At 44.3% G+C, this 17,954-nt stretch overlaps 1 protein-coding gene across 1 annotated transcript; it reads right to left on the bottom strand.

The window, feature by feature from the left end:
• Positions 1-5,830: 5,830 nt before the first annotated feature.
• LOC143633956 (peptide methionine sulfoxide reductase B5-like) lies at positions 5,831-7,419 on the bottom strand. Its single transcript, XM_077102162.1, has 3 exons — positions 7,296-7,419; positions 6,258-6,414; positions 5,831-6,172 (listed from the first exon to the last, which is right to left on the bottom strand). Exons 1-3 carry the CDS (start codon positions 7,379-7,381, stop codon positions 6,008-6,010), a joined length of 408 nt encoding a protein of 135 aa, XP_076958277.1. The 5' UTR covers positions 7,382-7,419; the 3' UTR covers positions 5,831-6,007.
• Between the last annotated feature and the right edge of the window lie 10,535 nt (positions 7,420-17,954).

The following is a 17,954-nucleotide window of genomic DNA, read 5'->3' on the forward strand; positions in this document are numbered from 1 at the left end:
AACAAGTTACCATAATAAAATTCCCAAGTAACCAAATACAATAGTTCAAAGTACACATTCAAAAATCAACGAATATGATGCAGTTTCAAAAGCATTCAATGGCTCGAGAGACTCATGATTATTCAAAGACGATAAAACGAACCAGAGGTTCAAAGAACAATGTTCTCATAATATTAAAATTATTAGCATTATTGGTAAGTGTACCATTAAAGGAGGTGGAGAGACCCGACAATCCAATAGACCCTGGTGGTACGAGTTTAAAGTCGGGTGAGGTGACTCGTAAAGTTCAATTACTTGAGCGGGTAAAGTTGAGAGCAAACATGAACCATTCTAATGCTACATTCGACCGGGGTGGTATAAGTTCAGATTCGCGCTAGGTGTTTTGCAAAGTTGAATTGTTTGGGCATGTCATGAAGTTAATAAATAAGGAGCGTGTTAATGTTCCTTTTGATCCGGGTGGCTTTGTTTCGAAGACAAAACTTGAGGTCGAGTTTTTTCGAAGACGGGGAGTATGATGCAAATCTCTTTATTTGAATTTTGATTTTTAATATCTTTTATTATTTTTATGTTATCTCGTTTCCTAGTTTATCTTTTTCCATGTTTAGTATAAATAGGGATCCAAGGTTGTTTAGATTATTAGTTTTTGATTAAGTTTAATATTATAAGAACATTGTTCTTTGAACATTTGGTTCGTTTTATCGTCTTTGAATAATCATGAGTCTCTCGAGCCATTGAATGCTTCCGAAACTGCATCAGTTGGTATCAGAGCTTTGGTTATTCAAATGGCTCTGCGGGGAGAGAGATGCTTGCTCGATCGTAGATTCGCCGCCAGAGGCAACGAGAGAAGTATGTTCGATTCACGTGCCCACGGTAGAGATCGGTATTCTACTAGCAGAGTCGCCGACAGAGGCAGCTGTGGAATCTATCCCGACCCGCAGGATCTTAAGATCAAAAGACTCCGACAACGAGTACGTGACCTCGAGCTACGACACGAGATTCAACGACTCAAGCAACGGATCCAAGATCTTAAGGCATCATCGACATGGAAGGAAACGGAACCGGAAAAACCCGTCGGGGATGAGTTAACCGGGGATGAGGATCATCCTACCCATGGCGATTTTATCTATCGTTCACCTCCTCGTTTTGATAATTACAAGGATGAAAAGGTGAATACTTCCGGTGGCGATTTTTGTTATGATTCGCCACCCGTGTTTGATATCTACCGGGATGAGGATGAAAAGGTGAATACTTCCGGTGGCGATTTTTGTTATGATTCGCCACCCGTGTTTGATATCTACCGGGATGATACGGTGGCTATGGGTGGTGATATAGGGGTAGATGGTGCGGCGACTGCTATCGGGTCTCATATTCCGTCCGTGGTAATCTCTTTGGTGGTGGATATTAGTGGTGAGGAGGAAACTGGTGGTGTAACTGGAATTACTGGTGGTGATCCGGTGGTCACTAGGGGTGTGGAATGGGTTTTGGTATGTCCAATCAATTTGTCGCAAAATATGGGATATGGCATGAAGTCAAATTTTCAAATTGATGAGAAGAGGAAGGTTATTAAAATTATGGGTACACTTACCAATAATAATGCTAATAATTTTAATATTATAAGAACATTGTTCTTTGAACCTTTGGTTCGTTTTATCGTCTTTGAATAATCATGAGTCTCTCGAGCCATTGAATGCTTCCGAAACTGCATCAGTTGGTATCAGCTATGCAGTTAATGTCAAAAAATAGCGGTCTGAGATATCGGTTATTGCGGTGGGATAGCGGTATATATATATATATATATATATATATATATATATATATATAACACCAAAAGTTATCTAATAATAATACTTAAGTCTTAATACCAAAATCATAAAAGTCAATAGTTCAAAACACAAAGTAACAATATTTTTAATTTAAGACATGATTTAATCACTTAATCGAAAGCCATAAATATATAAGCATCAGCAGCGGCTGAAGAAACGGGTATCGGAGATGAGCATCAGCAGCGATTGAGGTATTTTTAGGGCAATAAGCTGATCGTTCAATAATAATCATAATGAAATCGGGCTATGGGCTTACAGTTTGGGCCAAAAAAAGTAAAAATTGGGTCAAAAATATTAAACTGATAATCTCATCGCTATTTCCGATATATCGGTGGCCATATATCAGCGAAATAGCGGTAAATAGCGCCGCAAATATCGGAACCGCTATTTGGACCGATATTTCGACCGCTATTTTACCGCCAGACCGATAACCGCTATAGCACCACTATAGCACCGCTATTGATAGCATATGGTATCAGAGCTTTTGGTTCTCAAATGGCTCGACGTGGTGTTGAATACTTGCTTGATGGTAGAGTCGCCGACCGAGGCAACGATCGAAGTATTTTCTATTCACGTGCTCGTGGAGAAGATCGATGTCCTACTCGCAGAGTCGCCGGCCGAGGCAGCGGTGGAGTCTGTTACAACCCACGGGATCTTATGAAGATCCAACGACTCCGACAAAGAGTCCGCGATCTTGAAGAGATCGAACGGCTCTGAAAACGAGTCCACGGTCTCGAGTTACAACGGGAGATGCGTAAGGCGGAAACCTGGTCGAGCACCGTCGTCGGGGACGAAGGTGACGACAGAGAGGAGCATTCGTTTTACTATCACCCACCCCGGTTCTTAGAACCAATTTATCCAGAAAGTGTGTCGGGAGACAACCCTGTCTTTGATGAAGACGGAATCGACTATGATGAAGATGAGTGTTTATTTGCGGATCCTTCCGGTGGTGATTTTAGCTGGGATTCGCCACCCGTGTTTGATAACTACGGTGATGAGGAAGAATATACAATAGTTCTAGATGGTGCGGCGACTGCTATCGGGTCTCATATTCCGTCCGTGGTAATCTCTTCGGTGGTGGCTACTAGTGGTGAGGAGGCAACTGGTGGTGTAACTGGAATTACTGGTGGTGATCCGGTGGTCACTAGGGGCGTGGAATGGGTTTTGGTATGTCCAATCAATTTGTCGCAAAATATGGAATATGGCATGAAGTCAAATTTTCAAATTGATGAGAAGAGGAAGGTTGTTAAAATTATGGGTACACTTACCAATAATAATGCTAATAATTTTAATATTATAGATCGCATAAAATATTCTCCTTTAAATCCTACGAATGTGGGAATTCAATTTAGATATGATTATCAATTTGATGGAAAATGCTTCATTGCTACTAATAAACTTTCCCATAATTTTGATGGCTATACAAGTAAAGAGCCATTAATTTCGAAAATCCAATTTGGGTCCAATCCAATGCATAGTAATAAACAAGAAGTCCAAGGAGCTAATCGTTTTGACATTCTCAAGACTCGAGGACGAGTCTTTTTCGAAGACGAGGAGAAGGAGGTGGAGAGACCCGACAATCCAATAGACCCTGGTGGTACGAGTTTAAAGTCGGGTGAGGTGACTCGCAAAGTTCAATTACTTGAGCGGGTAAAGTTGAGAGCAAACATGAACCATTCTAATGCTACATTCGACCGGGGTGGTATAAGTTCAGATTCGCGCGAGGTGTTTTGCAAAGTTGAATTGTTTGGGCATGTCATGAAGTTAATAAATAAGGAGCGCGTTGATGTTCCTTTTGATCCGGGTGGCTTTGTTTCGAAGACAAAACTCGAGGTCGAGTTTTTTCGAAGACGGGGAGTATGATGCAAATCTCTTTATTTGAATTTTGATTTTTAATATCTTTTATTATTTTTATGTTATCTCGTTTCCTAGTTTATCTTTTTCCATGTTTAGTATAAATAGGGATCCAAGGTTGTTTAGATTATTAGTTTTTGATTAAGTTTAATATTATAAGAACATTGTTCTTTGAACCTTTGGTTCGTTTTATCGCCTTTGAATAATCATGAGTCTCTCGAGCCATTAAATGTTTCCGAAACTGCATCAGAATAAGTTACACATATATTGTTTGAACACGTTCAAAAGTCAACTTAAACATATACTGAAACGACAAAAAATCACCGGTAGTAACTAGTAACAGCTTAATATTTCATTATGGCATTATTCCAATAGCACCTCCTGCGCCTCTCACTTTCTCCATCCCGTCTCTCCTTTTACCTCGTCATCGTCATAATCACTCAAGTGCTCATCATCGCTTGTTTATGTCCTTTTTGGTTCGTGGTAGAGATGAAGTAGGGGTAGGATTCTAGATTTGTACGTGTTGTTTATGGTTATAGTTTTTATTTGTTGTGTTAAATGGAGGGGGTGATGGGGCCTAACAAAGATGGTGGTCGATGGTTTTAATTTGTAGCGGGTTAATGTGTCATGTTTGAATAAAAATTTTACGTTCTCTGTCATTCTCTAGGGATTAGATTTATCTGGGTTAATCACTTAATTGGGCTTCATTTCAAATATAGTGTTGACATATAGCGATAATAACTGTGAAGACATGTTGTGACGGTGATTGCTAGCAAGGTAGAAGATAGTGGTGCTGGTTACTAGTGGTGGATAATGGTAGTGGACGGTGATTTTGGATGGTGAACTGTGATGGTCCATCAATGTTGGTTTCGGTAGACAGTGAAGATGTCAAGATGATATGGTTGAATGTGGCTGACGTTGGTGATTTTATATATCCAGGGGACCAGGACTATCCTGCAAGAAGCGTAGGCATACGTCTGTTGAGAAAACACCATACGGTAACTCCTTTGTTCTACGCTGGCCATATGCTTGAATTTGCTTAAGGAGGCGAACAATGTGGGCATACAGTGGTGGGCAAAACTTTGTGACACGTTTAGTACTTAAAACTTCTTTAAAGGGCTGTACATATCTAACAAAGCTAATGCGGGTACAACGTATGCTTTCAGGTAAACTGAAATAGAGATGCTCAAGTCCCGGGCTAGTAAGTCAAACTCACTTATATGAGAAAACCATACTAAATACATAACAACTCACAATTTCAACCATTATATAAATCAAGCCTCGAGCTTAGTTTCCTACATAATATGTGATATAATCAAGGCATGAATAAGGTCTAAGAAAATAGAGATTACACGACTGTCTGTTATTTGAGCCAAAGTTCATGAGTTGAAACATGATATGGAGTTATGGACCATATGGTGACAGTAAGAACATATTGGTATATTGTGTTGACAATTTCACCTCAAGGGTAAAATTATGAACACGTAGTATATTAGTATGGGTGCGGTTTTGAAGTGATCATATCTCTGTGGAGAAAAATGAATGGCAAAGAAGTGTGGTCGGTTTTTAGTAGGAAACCCGATAACTATTTCGTTTCAAATGTATTCACCAAAAACAGGAGATTGTAATATATTTAATCGCTAATTCCCTATTATATCATCAATATAGATTTGCTTACTAGCTCTCAACAACATTATCATAAAAAAAAAACTGAGTTTATTTTGTGTGCTAAAATAATTAACTTGAATCCTTAAAACCTTAATAACTATATAATCTATTAAAGCATAATAATTTCAGTTATATCTGGATTTATTAAAGGATAACCTCACAATCTTACAACCCCTTCTTTGTTCAACGAATGGTGTGGCCTCGTTCTTGGCTTTGCGTGTTGACTTTTCTACAGTATTATGGAACACTTGAACCAAATATACTAAGTGCAAACTTTGTGAATTTGTAAAATTACATAACTCAAATTCAAAATGTTGATTAGTTTCTGAAGTTGCAAAAGCTATTTACATTCCTAATTGCGAAGCTTAGAAAGTGTGCTTGGAGCACAACAGGTGGATTATTAATATTAAGGCCATGTCATCTTTAAGGTCAGTATTGGTCCTAAAATCAAGTCAATGCTATTATCATTCATTCTAGAGTCCAACTCACTACTAAGACACCACGATCATATAATATTAAATCAAACTGACCCAATTTTACAAAGAGGTTTTATTAGCACACAACTTAATAGGCCATAGAAGTTTTCATCATATAAAAGCACAAAGCAATTCAAAGGCTAGAAAAGATTACTTGTTGTCTCCCAACAATACGGTTTAGAAATATCAAAGAGAGCCTGAAGAGCCTTCAGGAGTAAACTTGATGGAAATACTGTTAACGCAATGCCTTTCATCTGTAGGTGTCTTAAACCCCTCGCCTTTAAACACATGCCCCAAGTGCCCTGCACAAGCCGTGCAAGTTATTTCAGTCCTCCTTCCATCCGGGTCGGGCTGCAAAATCAACAACATTCTAATTAACTCATTATTCCAAACTCAAAAGGGAGTATCGAAACCTTGAAAGAGTAATGAATCTCACAGTGCGGGTGATGGTTCCTGGAAGCCCTTCATAGAAAGCGGGCCAGCCGCAGCCCGAGTTGAACTTGGTGGTGGATTTATAGAGTGGTGTTCCACAACCAGCACAAGTGTATATTCCTTCAGCAAAGTGCTTATCATATTCACCGGTGCCTTTTGGCCTGCAATTTAATCCCAAATAAATCCACATCAACATCAACTTCTGAGAACTCATCACCAAATAGTAGGGGTGTAAACGAGCCAATACGAGCCCGAGCTTGGTTTGTTCTAACTTATAAGAGCTCAAGTTTGAGCTTGGCTCGTTTATTATTTAAAAATAAATTATATCATCATCGTACTCAGTAAATCCCACCAATAGCAAAGTTATAGTAGGGTCTAAGGAGGATAAGATGTAGACAGCCACAACCTTACATCTATGGCTCTACCCCATATGAATAGAGAGGCTGTTTCCGGTGAGACCCTCAACTCAATAGTAAATTTGCATCAAGCCTTGGACATAAGGCACATAGCACTCAGCCACTTTTAATGTTATTTTCACGAAATTAGTAAAATAACGTTAAAATTAATGCAATTTCAATTTTTGCACCCCAAGGGCCCACACGTATATTATTTAAATTATATATGTGTCTTTAATTACTTTCGAATATTTTGAAAAAAAACCTTAAACAAACCTAAGCTTGGTTCGAACTCGTGTAGTACCTTAAATGAGCCAAAGCTTGGTCAAGCTCTGGCTGTGTAGCGTGAAATTAATACATAAAAGTCCAAAAAAGGAAAAACATAAAAATACACTAGGGCCGTTAAGGCTTGACGAGCCTAAACGAGCTTCCCACACAAGGATCAAGCTCGGGTCATCGATGAGATCTTAAGTAGCACGCGAGCAGAGCAGAGCAGAGCTAAGCTCGTTTACACCCCTACCTACCAAATAGCAATTAAAGAAGCCCTAAACAGAGTATTTGGGAGTGAAATTGATCAATTAACAAGTAATCAAGGATGCACATAGAAATTGTGTTGGTAAAGGATTGACTGGATGTGATGTACTTACTCGGTTCCTTTGTTCCGAAGGATGCGGAATTGTTCAGGAGAGAGAACTGCACGCCATTCTTCCTCGGATTTCACAACGGAAGTCATCCCTAGTGGTGTAATTTACGGATTTTGATGGTTTATTGAGATAGGATAAATGATATATATTGGATGGGTGTATGTGTGTGTAACGAGCCAAACTCGAGCTTGAAAATCTGCTCACGAGCCGAGCTCGAGCTTTGGAAATAGAGCTCGAAACAAGCCGAGCTCGAGCTCTGTGTAAGTTAAATGAGCCGGGCTCGGCTCGGCTCGTTTGCACCCCTACTACCCGGCAATTTAAGGGTAACTTCGGTTATATTCGTTTTTATGAAAATCTTAATTTTATTAGACGATGCGAAACTAGGTGTATAAGGCATATAATTATGTCCCGCATAATTAATTTAGCTTAATTAATTTAGCTCATGCTTTATTATTATATTTAATGCGTAAATATTTTATTTTATGTGTGATTATTTTTCTTTATACGTGATTATTGTTTTGATTTCATAGTGTAGGTCCTTCTCGTCCATATTCGCTTACTCTACACAACCATGTGGGGCTAGGTTCAAGGGAGAATGAGGTATTTCATTGAAGAGGTAGGTCCCAGCAGAGCCCAGTTGGACCCGCAAGACTCACCTTAAACAGGGACGTCTGCGCAGAGACCAACTGGATCCGCAGGACCAACCATGCTCAGAGACGTGACGTCCTTACGCGCAGTACGCAAGCTGGTCCCGCAGGAAATGCCTCCCAATGGTGAAGGACTCCGCCTGTCCCCGCAGCCTCGGATACAAGCCATTAGGGAAGGCCACCCGCGCAGCATGGCTACACGCACAAGGCACTTAGCTCTCGATCATTCAGTGTCACCTGAAGGAATGAGCCAAGCCGGGAGCAATCCCGCACAGAGGCGGGAGGGGGAATACTCCCGCCCAAATAAGCCAGTCCGTATACTGAAGGATCTTTTACTGTACCTGACGAGGTATGGGCGAAAGATCTGATCAGAGATACGACAGCTCACTGATACAGTATGGCGAGCAGCATGCTCCTGTACTGTATCACTATTAGCCGCTGCCTACTCACCAACTACTGCCATACCACGTGCGTAGCCGTCAGTTGGTGGAACAGGAATAGTATACAGCAGGCCTGGTCACTATCAGCCGCTACCTACCCACCAACTACCAGCAGGGCACGTGCGTAGGCTACTGTTGGTGGAACAGGAACACTGTTGCAGCCGGCCATACCTCTTTGGAAACCTACCTTCGGCTATAAATACGACAAATGGTATGACCATCTCATCTTATCATATCTTATCACATTATCTTTTATCATCATATTATACCTGATATCTGTTCTAGCAATCTCTTAATATACTTTTATATTTAAAGAGCAATCTAGTCTGATTCTCACGCCGGAGGGTGGTCACAAGGAGGAACCCCCCCCTTCTCAGTGACGAGCTCACGGTGTCTGTTTTGCAGGTTATCAGAAGAACCATCTTCCAAGGGTCTAACCCCTCGTGGGAAACATCTCTCCAACCCCCAGGTTACCAGTAATCTGTCCGGGGTCCGGTTAGTGTTTCTTCATTGGCGCCATCCGTGCATAAAGCTAGAACTACAATTTTCTCCAGTTTTTTCAAACTTCTACAAAGATGGTTAGAGAAATTCCGGTAACCACAACCCCAGCTACTAGGGGGAATACCGGCAACACAGTTTTTACGAACACTACCCCGGCTACCGAAGCCGGGGCAAGTGAAGTAAATTTTACGAACACTACCCCACTTACCAAAGCTGGGGCAAGTGCAGTAAATGACCGCCTACTGGGATCCACCGATACCCAGTTTGAGAAACGAAGACTCCCCCGCCAGACTCTCGATGAAGTTAAGGCATGGGCGGAGGCACGACAAAAGGAATTCCAGGCTGAGTTGGACGAACGCTTGCGTTCCGTGCAACAGGCCGACGAATTCGAGTACTGGGAGGATGACTCGGAGGAATCCGACTCCGACGCGAACCCTCGCCATAGGGCAAAAGGGAAGCGTAAGGAAACGGAATCCCAACCGAAAAGGCATTTTGGACAAGCCTTCAAACCAAAAAGCACAGGTGGAAGTCCACGAGACTTCTCAAAAACGTTCAGACCAAACGTTGCAAATGCAGGAATGTCCAAGTTTGCAAGGGACATTGCGGAAGCAATCGCCCCAAAGAGTGCCAAACAAATGCCTAACATAGGCACATATGACGGTTTATCTGATCCAGACGATCATTTGAACAGGTTCATAGCGGGGGCAACCGTCAGCAATTGGACGGAACCCACGTGGTGCTACATGTTCCAAATGACGCTTGTTGGGGCTGCTAGAGCTTGGTTTGATCGTCTACCGGTCAACCACATCTACGACTGGGCAGACTTCCAACAGAAGTTTAGCCAACACTTCAGCCAGCAACGGAAGTATACCGAGGAGCAATGGACAATCCTCAAATGCATACGAGAGGAAGATGAATCTCTGCCAAACTTCATCACTCGCTTCAACTCAAAGAAGCTAAGTTTGGGCAATATCAGCGAAGATCTTGTTCGCGCTGCCTTTATCCAGGGCGCACATGACCCAGAGCTCATCCGCACCCTAACGGGTAAAGATGGCATGCCATCCACATGGGATGGCATCATGACAGCAGCAAAACGCTATGCGGAAACGGAGAAGCAACTGGGTAAAGATCTCCCACAGAGCACAAACCTCTACACCCAGAAGACGAGAAAGGACAACGTCCTCACAGCCCGACTAAATAAAAAACGAAAGCTAGGCATTTGGCAGTCAAGGGTAAACTTTGACACCTCATCCGGCTTGCAACATCGGTTGGGCGGAAGGGATAATGTACAGCCGCACCGAAACTCCAGATGGACGCCACTCACCAAAAGCGTCACTGAGATATTCGCCACTGAAGAGCTCCCGTGGCCAAAACCTCCGATAATCCGACATCGTCACGATGCTGATCGGAGCAAATACTGTGACTTTCACAAGATAAAGGGCCACAACACTGAAGAATGCATAGATGTAAAAGACATGGTCGAAGCATTTGTCAGAGATGGGACGCTCGCGCACCTCGTGGCGCAATAAAGGCTGAGCAGGCGGATGCGTGTAGAACCCCAGCTGGGGAAAACGAATAAAAATTCCAGCTTCAACATTGAGACTACATGCTGCGTAAAGAACGAGATCCCGAACCAGGTGCGTATCGGCTCGATGGCGCTCCCATCCCAACATGGAAGGGAGCTCATTTACACAGTTTGCATGTAAATCAATTCCAATTTGTAAAGAAAAGGCCAAGAGCCACTTCTAATGGAAATGATTCTCTTTTAAGAACATCGAAGCTGATGATTTTACATTTATACTTTTCTGAACACTAATATGCCGGTTTTCACCGCATAATTACGTGAGGTCATTGCATGGGAAGGCGGTCCTACCCGCACGAACCCAAAAAACGTGACAAACCTTCACGCAACCGCGCGTCGAACGGTTAAACTATGCAACACTGGTGACGGCATTCACATTACGTGAAGTCGTTGCGTGGGAAGGCGGTCCTACCCGCACGAACCCAATAACGTGGCAAACCTTCACGCAGGTCAGTTGAAGGAAAAGTTCAATTCTCCCATTAAATGAAAGTGCCGGTCTATCCGCATGAATCATGAAAGGAAACTGAACACTAACCTATCGACAACCGCGTGTCGAATGGTCAAAAACAAAATTATTAAAAGGATAAGGAAAACCTACACGCAGGTCAGATAAGGGTAAAGTTTTGCCATCCTACTAAGTGCAAGTGACGGTTCTACCCGCACAATCACGAAAGAGGAAACAAAACTTCACACCTATTATCAACCACGTTCAAAGGTTAACTTATCCTCAAAGGATGAGGAAAACCTACACGCAGGTCAGATAAGGGTAAAGTTTTGCCACCCTACTAAGTGCAAGTGACGGTTCTACCCGCACAATCACGAAAGAGGAAACAAAACTTCACACCTATTATCAACCACGTTCAAAGGTTAACTTATCCTCAAAGGATGAGGAAAACCTACACGCAGGTCAGATAAGGGTAAAGTTTTGCCACCCTACTAAGTGCAAGTGACGGTTCTACCCGCACAATCACGAAAGAGGAAACAAAACTTCACACCTATTATCAACCACGTTCAAAGGTTAACTTATCCTCAAAGGATGAGGAAAACCTACACGCAGGTCAGATAAGGGTAAAGTTTTGCCATCCTACTAAGTGCAAGTGACGGTTCTACCCGCACAATCACGAAAGAGGAAACAAAACTTCACACCTATTATCAACCACGTTCAAAGGTTAACTTATCTTAATGCCTTAGAAATTTCGAAAAGGAAAACCTACACGCAGGTCAGATGAAGGCTAAAGTTTAGCCATCCTACCAAGTGCAAGTGACGGTTCTACCCGCACAATCACGAAGGAGGAAGCGAAACTTTAACCCATTATCAACCACGTTCAAAGGTTCTTATTCTAAACACTTGGAAAATTGCTAATTTAAACTAAGTATGCAAGTCATAAGTTTATAAAGCAAGGAACCCAAAGAAGGAAATAACAGTCTTATACGCAAAAAGATTTATATTTCACAAATTAACTATTACAAGAATGGCCGGGTAACTACCCGCCCAAAAGAATAAAACTATACAAGTCTATCTTAGCAATGGGAAGGGATCTCCAGGATCAAGCTTCAGGGCCGCTTCCACTTGGACCCGCTCCGTCAGAAGAACGGGGTGGTTCGAGGAACGCTTTGAGGACAGCTAACCCATCATCAGCAGCAGCTACTTCGTCCACCTTCTCCACCACTGGATGCGGGAAGGCGGCGTATTGGTTCAATGCTTGGTCATAAATGGCTTCGGTATCCACATCGAACAAAGGGAAGTTGGAAGGCGGGACGCCTTTCTCAACAAACCCTAGACCAAGCAGGAAGCCGGCCTTTTCCCCATCCTCATGAGAAGCGTTGAGGGCTGCGGTCATAGCATCATCGTAAGAGGTCTCTGAAAAGACCCGACGCACAACCTACAAAGAAAACACAAGTATTAGAACCTTTTCTTACAAAAGAAAAGCGTGAAGATAAAACTAAACATACCTGAGGCAACGCTTCTCGAAGAAGCCATTGGAGGGCAGCTTGAGCTTCGTTATGGGCGCGTTCGGCTTCGCTCTTGTTAAGGTTGGCAAGTAAAACTTCCTTTGCGGCAGCCTCTTCGACACCCTTGAGTTTCCGCTCGGTGTGGTCAAGCACCCCCCTCTGGTCCAGGATTTCCTGGAGTTTCTTGGCATCTTCCATTGCCAAAGCATCATGAGCGCGTTGGAGAGCCTCTAATTTGGCCTTGAGCTCCTCATTCTCCACACGCAAAGGCTCAGCAACGGCTTCAGCCTTGGCAGCCCTCTCGGTTGCGTTTCGCGCAGTCTCCCTGGCCAGCCGAAGCTGTTCATTCACAGCTTGGGCAGCCTTGGAACGGGCCTCGAGTCGCGCCTGAACTTCAACCTCGAGGGCCTTGAAGGCCTTCTCCTTGTCGGCGGCAGCTGCCGCCAGCTGTTGGTTCTCCTCCCGAAGAGCACGCGCCTCAGATACGTCCTTGGCGCGAGCTGCTTTCAACTTGTCGTTTTCACGACAAAGCAGCTCGACGCGTGGCTGCGTCCGGGCCTGGAGAACCCGAAGCTCATTGGTTAGCCTACCCTCCTGGTAGCTAGCCATGGCTTCCCCCAACGCACCATGAGGAGCAGCGTGGCGAGCCCAGTCCACGCACTCCACAGGGGTACGAAGGGTTGTTCCTCGGCGTATGTTCCATCGCGGAACATACACTTCATTGGAATCCGACACTGCAAAAGAAACAAAGGCATTAAGGAAAAGATGATAAAAAACAAGGGAAAAAGAAAGGAACCCTACGCACCTGTAGGGTCAATAACAGGCCGATAGCCGCCAAACCCATCACCTGAACCTAAAGGAAATCCATCCAACAGGTCAGGCAGACGGGAAGGTGGCAAAGATCGGCGGGACGCCCTGCGCGTACCTGATGGTCCGGCCGTCGGTGCCGGTCGCGCGGGCATGGTGGCAGCCGCCGTGGTCGCCGCCGTGGTCGCCGCCTCGTAGTCAGCAGCAGCAGTAACCGCCGGCTCTGTGAAGGATGCTGTAAAAATCGCACTCACGGCCGGCGGGGACGTCATCTCAGCTGGAACAGTCTGCTCAGGAGCAACTGAACCAGCGGAAGCAGGCGCGGTCACCTGGGTCGACGCCTCAGGTAGGCTGACCAAGCCTACCGTCATTGGCGGAAGGGTACTCCTCTGCGCTTCACCCCGGAATGCGTCAACATCCACGCCTGCACAAAGAAGAAAGTGTTAGATAAATTAATGAAGTGATAAATCTACAGACATTATAATTGTACTTACGGGTTTTCTTGACCCTGAACGTACGGACGGGCGGGGAGGAACCCGATGGAGCCGGCCTCTTGGTACCGGTCACCGTCGTCTTCGTAGGTTCTCCGGAGGTAACGGTCGTAGCCTCCGGAGCAGTGGTCTTCTCACCACCGGGCTTCCCCGCCACTTCTTCACTATCTGACTCCGAGTCAGATAGAACCACTGGATCAGCTGTGGAGGCCTTCTTCTTCCCCTTCACGCCGGCAGCAGCTTTCTTCTTCCGCACCAACGGAGGAGCATCTGAGGATTCCTCAGAGGAAGATGGGTCAGGAATTCCAGCAGCGGGTACAGCATTGAGGGATTGAGGAAAGAATATCGCCTTACCTGGCCGCCGGTGGCTCAGGATCTCGTGGCCCAGCGGATAGACCTCCACAAACCGATCCGCCGTTTGCTCCAGGATGGGCAACTCGCCCTCGTCCAGAGCACGAGTACCCATCCGCGCAGGACCGTCGGTTTCCCGCGGGTACAGAAGCGACTCCAAATCATTTCCCTCTGAAAGAATAAACAGTTAGAAGACAAACGCGTATCAAAAAGAAAGACAAGACATACCATAGGGAATAGAGTTCAAACCGTATTCGAGAAGGATGGGAACCTGAGACGCATCCTTCCACACCCGGCTCATCCCTAACATGACCATCCCGGACTCCGCAAACCGGTAAACCGGAGATTGGATCCGGGATATCTTCGAAAACCATTCCACCTCCTGGTAGTTGGGGGCGTGAAGGCTCGGTATCGCTTGGCCATTTTTAAACTTCATGGCAAGGGGGATGGCGCGGGCAGAAATGTAGAAGAATTCCTGCTTCCACGCGCGAAGACTGCGCTCGGTGTCGCAAATCTTCAGACCCTTAATACGGGTCGTCAAGGTGTACCACCCCTGGATGCACCTCCAGGTATAGAAGGTCATCAGGCGGTCCACATGGGGCTCGATGCCCAAAATCCGGCACACCCACTCAAAATGGCGAATCTTAGCGATCGCCATGTGGTGCAGCTCGGTCAAATGAACACCGTGCCTCTCAAGGACACGGTAAACAAATTTTTTCAATGGGAATCTAAGATTCCCATAGACAAAAAATGCAGCATAAACCCCGATCTTGCCTCTGGGGGCATCGTACACGGTCTGGTGGGATTCAGGAAACTCAGGCTCGAGATGATCGAGCATGAACTTCCTGACAACATACCGGTACTGATCGCCGGGCAGAGCACACTGGCACTCGCCAGCAGTACCCCTGTCATCGGCTATAGCTTCAGCATCACGAGAAGACATCTTGCAGAGAGAAGAGAACGATTTCGAGAGAATGCTCGATTGAATAAAGGAGTATTCGCCGGAAATCGCCTTAAAGATGAAGAGAAGAGTTAAAAGTGTGAATTGCAAATAACCCTCTCCCCCTTTATATAGTAATCGCAATTAATGCGGTGAATTTAATGCGGAGGAGAGAGAAATCGAATGTGCAATGAAACTATGACACGTGGCAAAAAGCAAGCTGGCAACAGCTGTTGAAAGGACGTATGCCAGTAAAATCGCGCCCACGCGCCTGAAAAAGCGACTGGAATGACCATGTTCTGTCACGTCACCATAACTTCCTGCACGTCCTGACACAGTCAGAAGAAACCGTCGCACGACGTTTCAGAGGTTTGGACTGTTATCTTTTCACCAACTCTTCGAATTTCAAAATTCAAAATTCGAAAATATTAAAAAGTAAGCTGGAAAATACCCCTTACCCCTTGGCAAGCAAGTAACCGTAAGACGGATGCGGGTACAGTGTAAAGGCAAAACCCTTCACATACCTAGCACCCGCAGGGAATTGAAACCAAATAAACCTTGGCAAACAAGTAACCGTAAGACGGCTGCGGGTACAGTGTTAAGGCAAAACCCTTCACATACCTAGCACCCGCAGGGAATTGAAGCCAAGAAAACCTTGGTGAACAAGTAACCGTAAGACGGATGCGGGTACAGTGTTAAGGCAAAACCCTTCACATACCTAGCACCCGCAGGGAATTGAAGCCAAGTACCTCGGCAACCAAGTAACTATAAGACGGGTGCGGGTACAGTGTAAAGGCAAAACCCTTCACATACCTAGCACCCGCAGGGAATTGACGCCAGGAATACCTTGGAAGTAAAGTAACCGTAAGACGAGCGCAGGTACAGTGTTAAGGCAAAACCCTTCACATACCTAGCGCTCCGCTGGGAATTGAAACCAAGAAGGATCTTCTGGGCAATGCTTGCGCAAACGGAAATAACATCCCCGCATAGCGGGAACGTCGAGAACTACGTTGTTTGAAGCTCCAGGATGGAATTGGTGGTCTTAACATAATTGATCACTATGTTCAAAACTACCAAAACCTCATGGAAAATACATACAACTGGGACTCAATGCTCCTGACTTGCGAGGAGGTTACAGACCTACCCGCATCATACCCAAAGACCAAGCAGGAAACTCGGGCATTTCTGCAAGTGACAAGGACTTCCGCGGAAAGAATCCCCATGGAAAACCTTACAAAACCCTTTTCAAAACCCTTTGCTCAAGTCCAAAAGTTCACCTCACTTTATTAAACACTCATGAGAAGAACATTGGACTGGGGGGACTTGAAGAGGTAGGTCCCAGCAGAGCCCAGTTGGACCCGCAAGACTCACTGTTAGGACATGAAATGTCATGTGTATGTCCCCAGTTCTATCAGGATGGTTCGATATGAAAATAACGATCGTGAAACCAAGTTAACGGACTGAAAATGTCAAAAGAAACTGATTCGATCGAATCAGTGACTGATTCGATCGAACCAGGACTCATTCGATCGAATGAGATACTCATTCGATCGAATCAGTATACGATATATAAACGAAACTTAGGAAATTTCACAAGAGAGCACACATTACACACAGTCACGAACCTGCTACTGCCGAAAATCCTCTCTGCCCATCTTCGTCGTGTCGGTCTTTTCCTCCGTCCCTAGGTGTCAAACCGTCTTAGGAATCGTAACCGTGCGTTGTTGATCACCACCGAATCGCCGTGTTAGAGGATTCCGCACTCTAACACGTTGCCCCGTGAATCGTTGGGAAACCGTGTCCCGCACCGGTCCGACAAAGTGGTATCAGAGCCTTTGGTTCTAGATTCACGTTAGATTCGTGGTAAAATTCGTGTTTTTCTCGCGAAAATCGTAATTTTTGCCGGAAAATTCCGAATTTTTGGTGTTTTTGATCTTGGTGTTCGTCGTGTTCTTGTCAAAAACTGTTAAAATTGTCATACTTTGGTGTTTTGATCTTAGAATTGTGTGTTAAAAGTTCGAGTTTCGTCAAGAACGTTCCTCGCGTTCTTCGTGTTCTTCGTATTTTTGGTGGTTTTGATCCGTTTTTTGGTTGGTCTTAAGTTGTTTTTGTGTTAAAAGTCATATTTTGATCTTAAGTTGCTTCTTGATCTTCCAAGATTTGTGTTTTTGATTCAAAATTCGAAAATCCGTCAAAATCTTCTAATTTTGGAATTTCCAGATTTTCCGATCGAACGTGTCTATTTTTGGAACTCATTCGATCGAATAGCCTTCCTATTCGATCGAACAAGTTTAAACTTTGACCGAATCAGTTTTTTCCCGCCGAGAATTACTCCTAGTTCATTCGATCGAACCAGATTTGTTCGTTCGATCGAATTAGTCACCATTCGATCGAATAAGTCTTTTATTTGATCCGCCGATTCGATCTTTGTCTTATTCGACTGTCAGAACCCGTTCGATTGAACCAGAAACTCTTTCGATCGAACCTCTCAACCCATTCGATCGAACCAGATTCACATTCGATCGAATAACTTACAGATCAGCATTTCAGAGAGACATTCGATCGAACCAGAACACATTCGATCGAATAGGTCACTCATCCGATCGAATCAAACCCATTCGATCAACAGTTCAACGTTAAAGCAAAGAAACAAAGATGGCTGCAAGTTCGAGTACCAACAAGAGGATTCAATCGATTCTCGAAAGTGATTCTGAATCGGGAAGCTATAACAAGCCACCAAAGCTAATGACTTTAAACGATTTTACAACCTGGAAGACAAGATTTCAAATTCATATAACAGGTGTGAATCCTGGACTTTGGGAAGCTGTTCAGACAACTTGGGTGCATCCGACAAATGATGATGGTGAGACTTTGAGTTACTTTAGGCTGTCTGAAGATCAAAGGATAGCCTTTGATGCTGAGAAGAAAGCCTTCTCGTTACTGTCACAAG

This window comes from Bidens hawaiensis, unplaced genomic scaffold (genome assembly GCF_021521415.1).
Source record: "Bidens hawaiensis isolate Kalapana, Puna unplaced genomic scaffold, B.hawaiensis_p1.1 tig00006961_1, whole genome shotgun sequence".
In the NCBI taxonomy this organism is placed as follows: Eukaryota; Viridiplantae; Streptophyta; class Magnoliopsida; order Asterales; family Asteraceae; genus Bidens; species Bidens hawaiensis.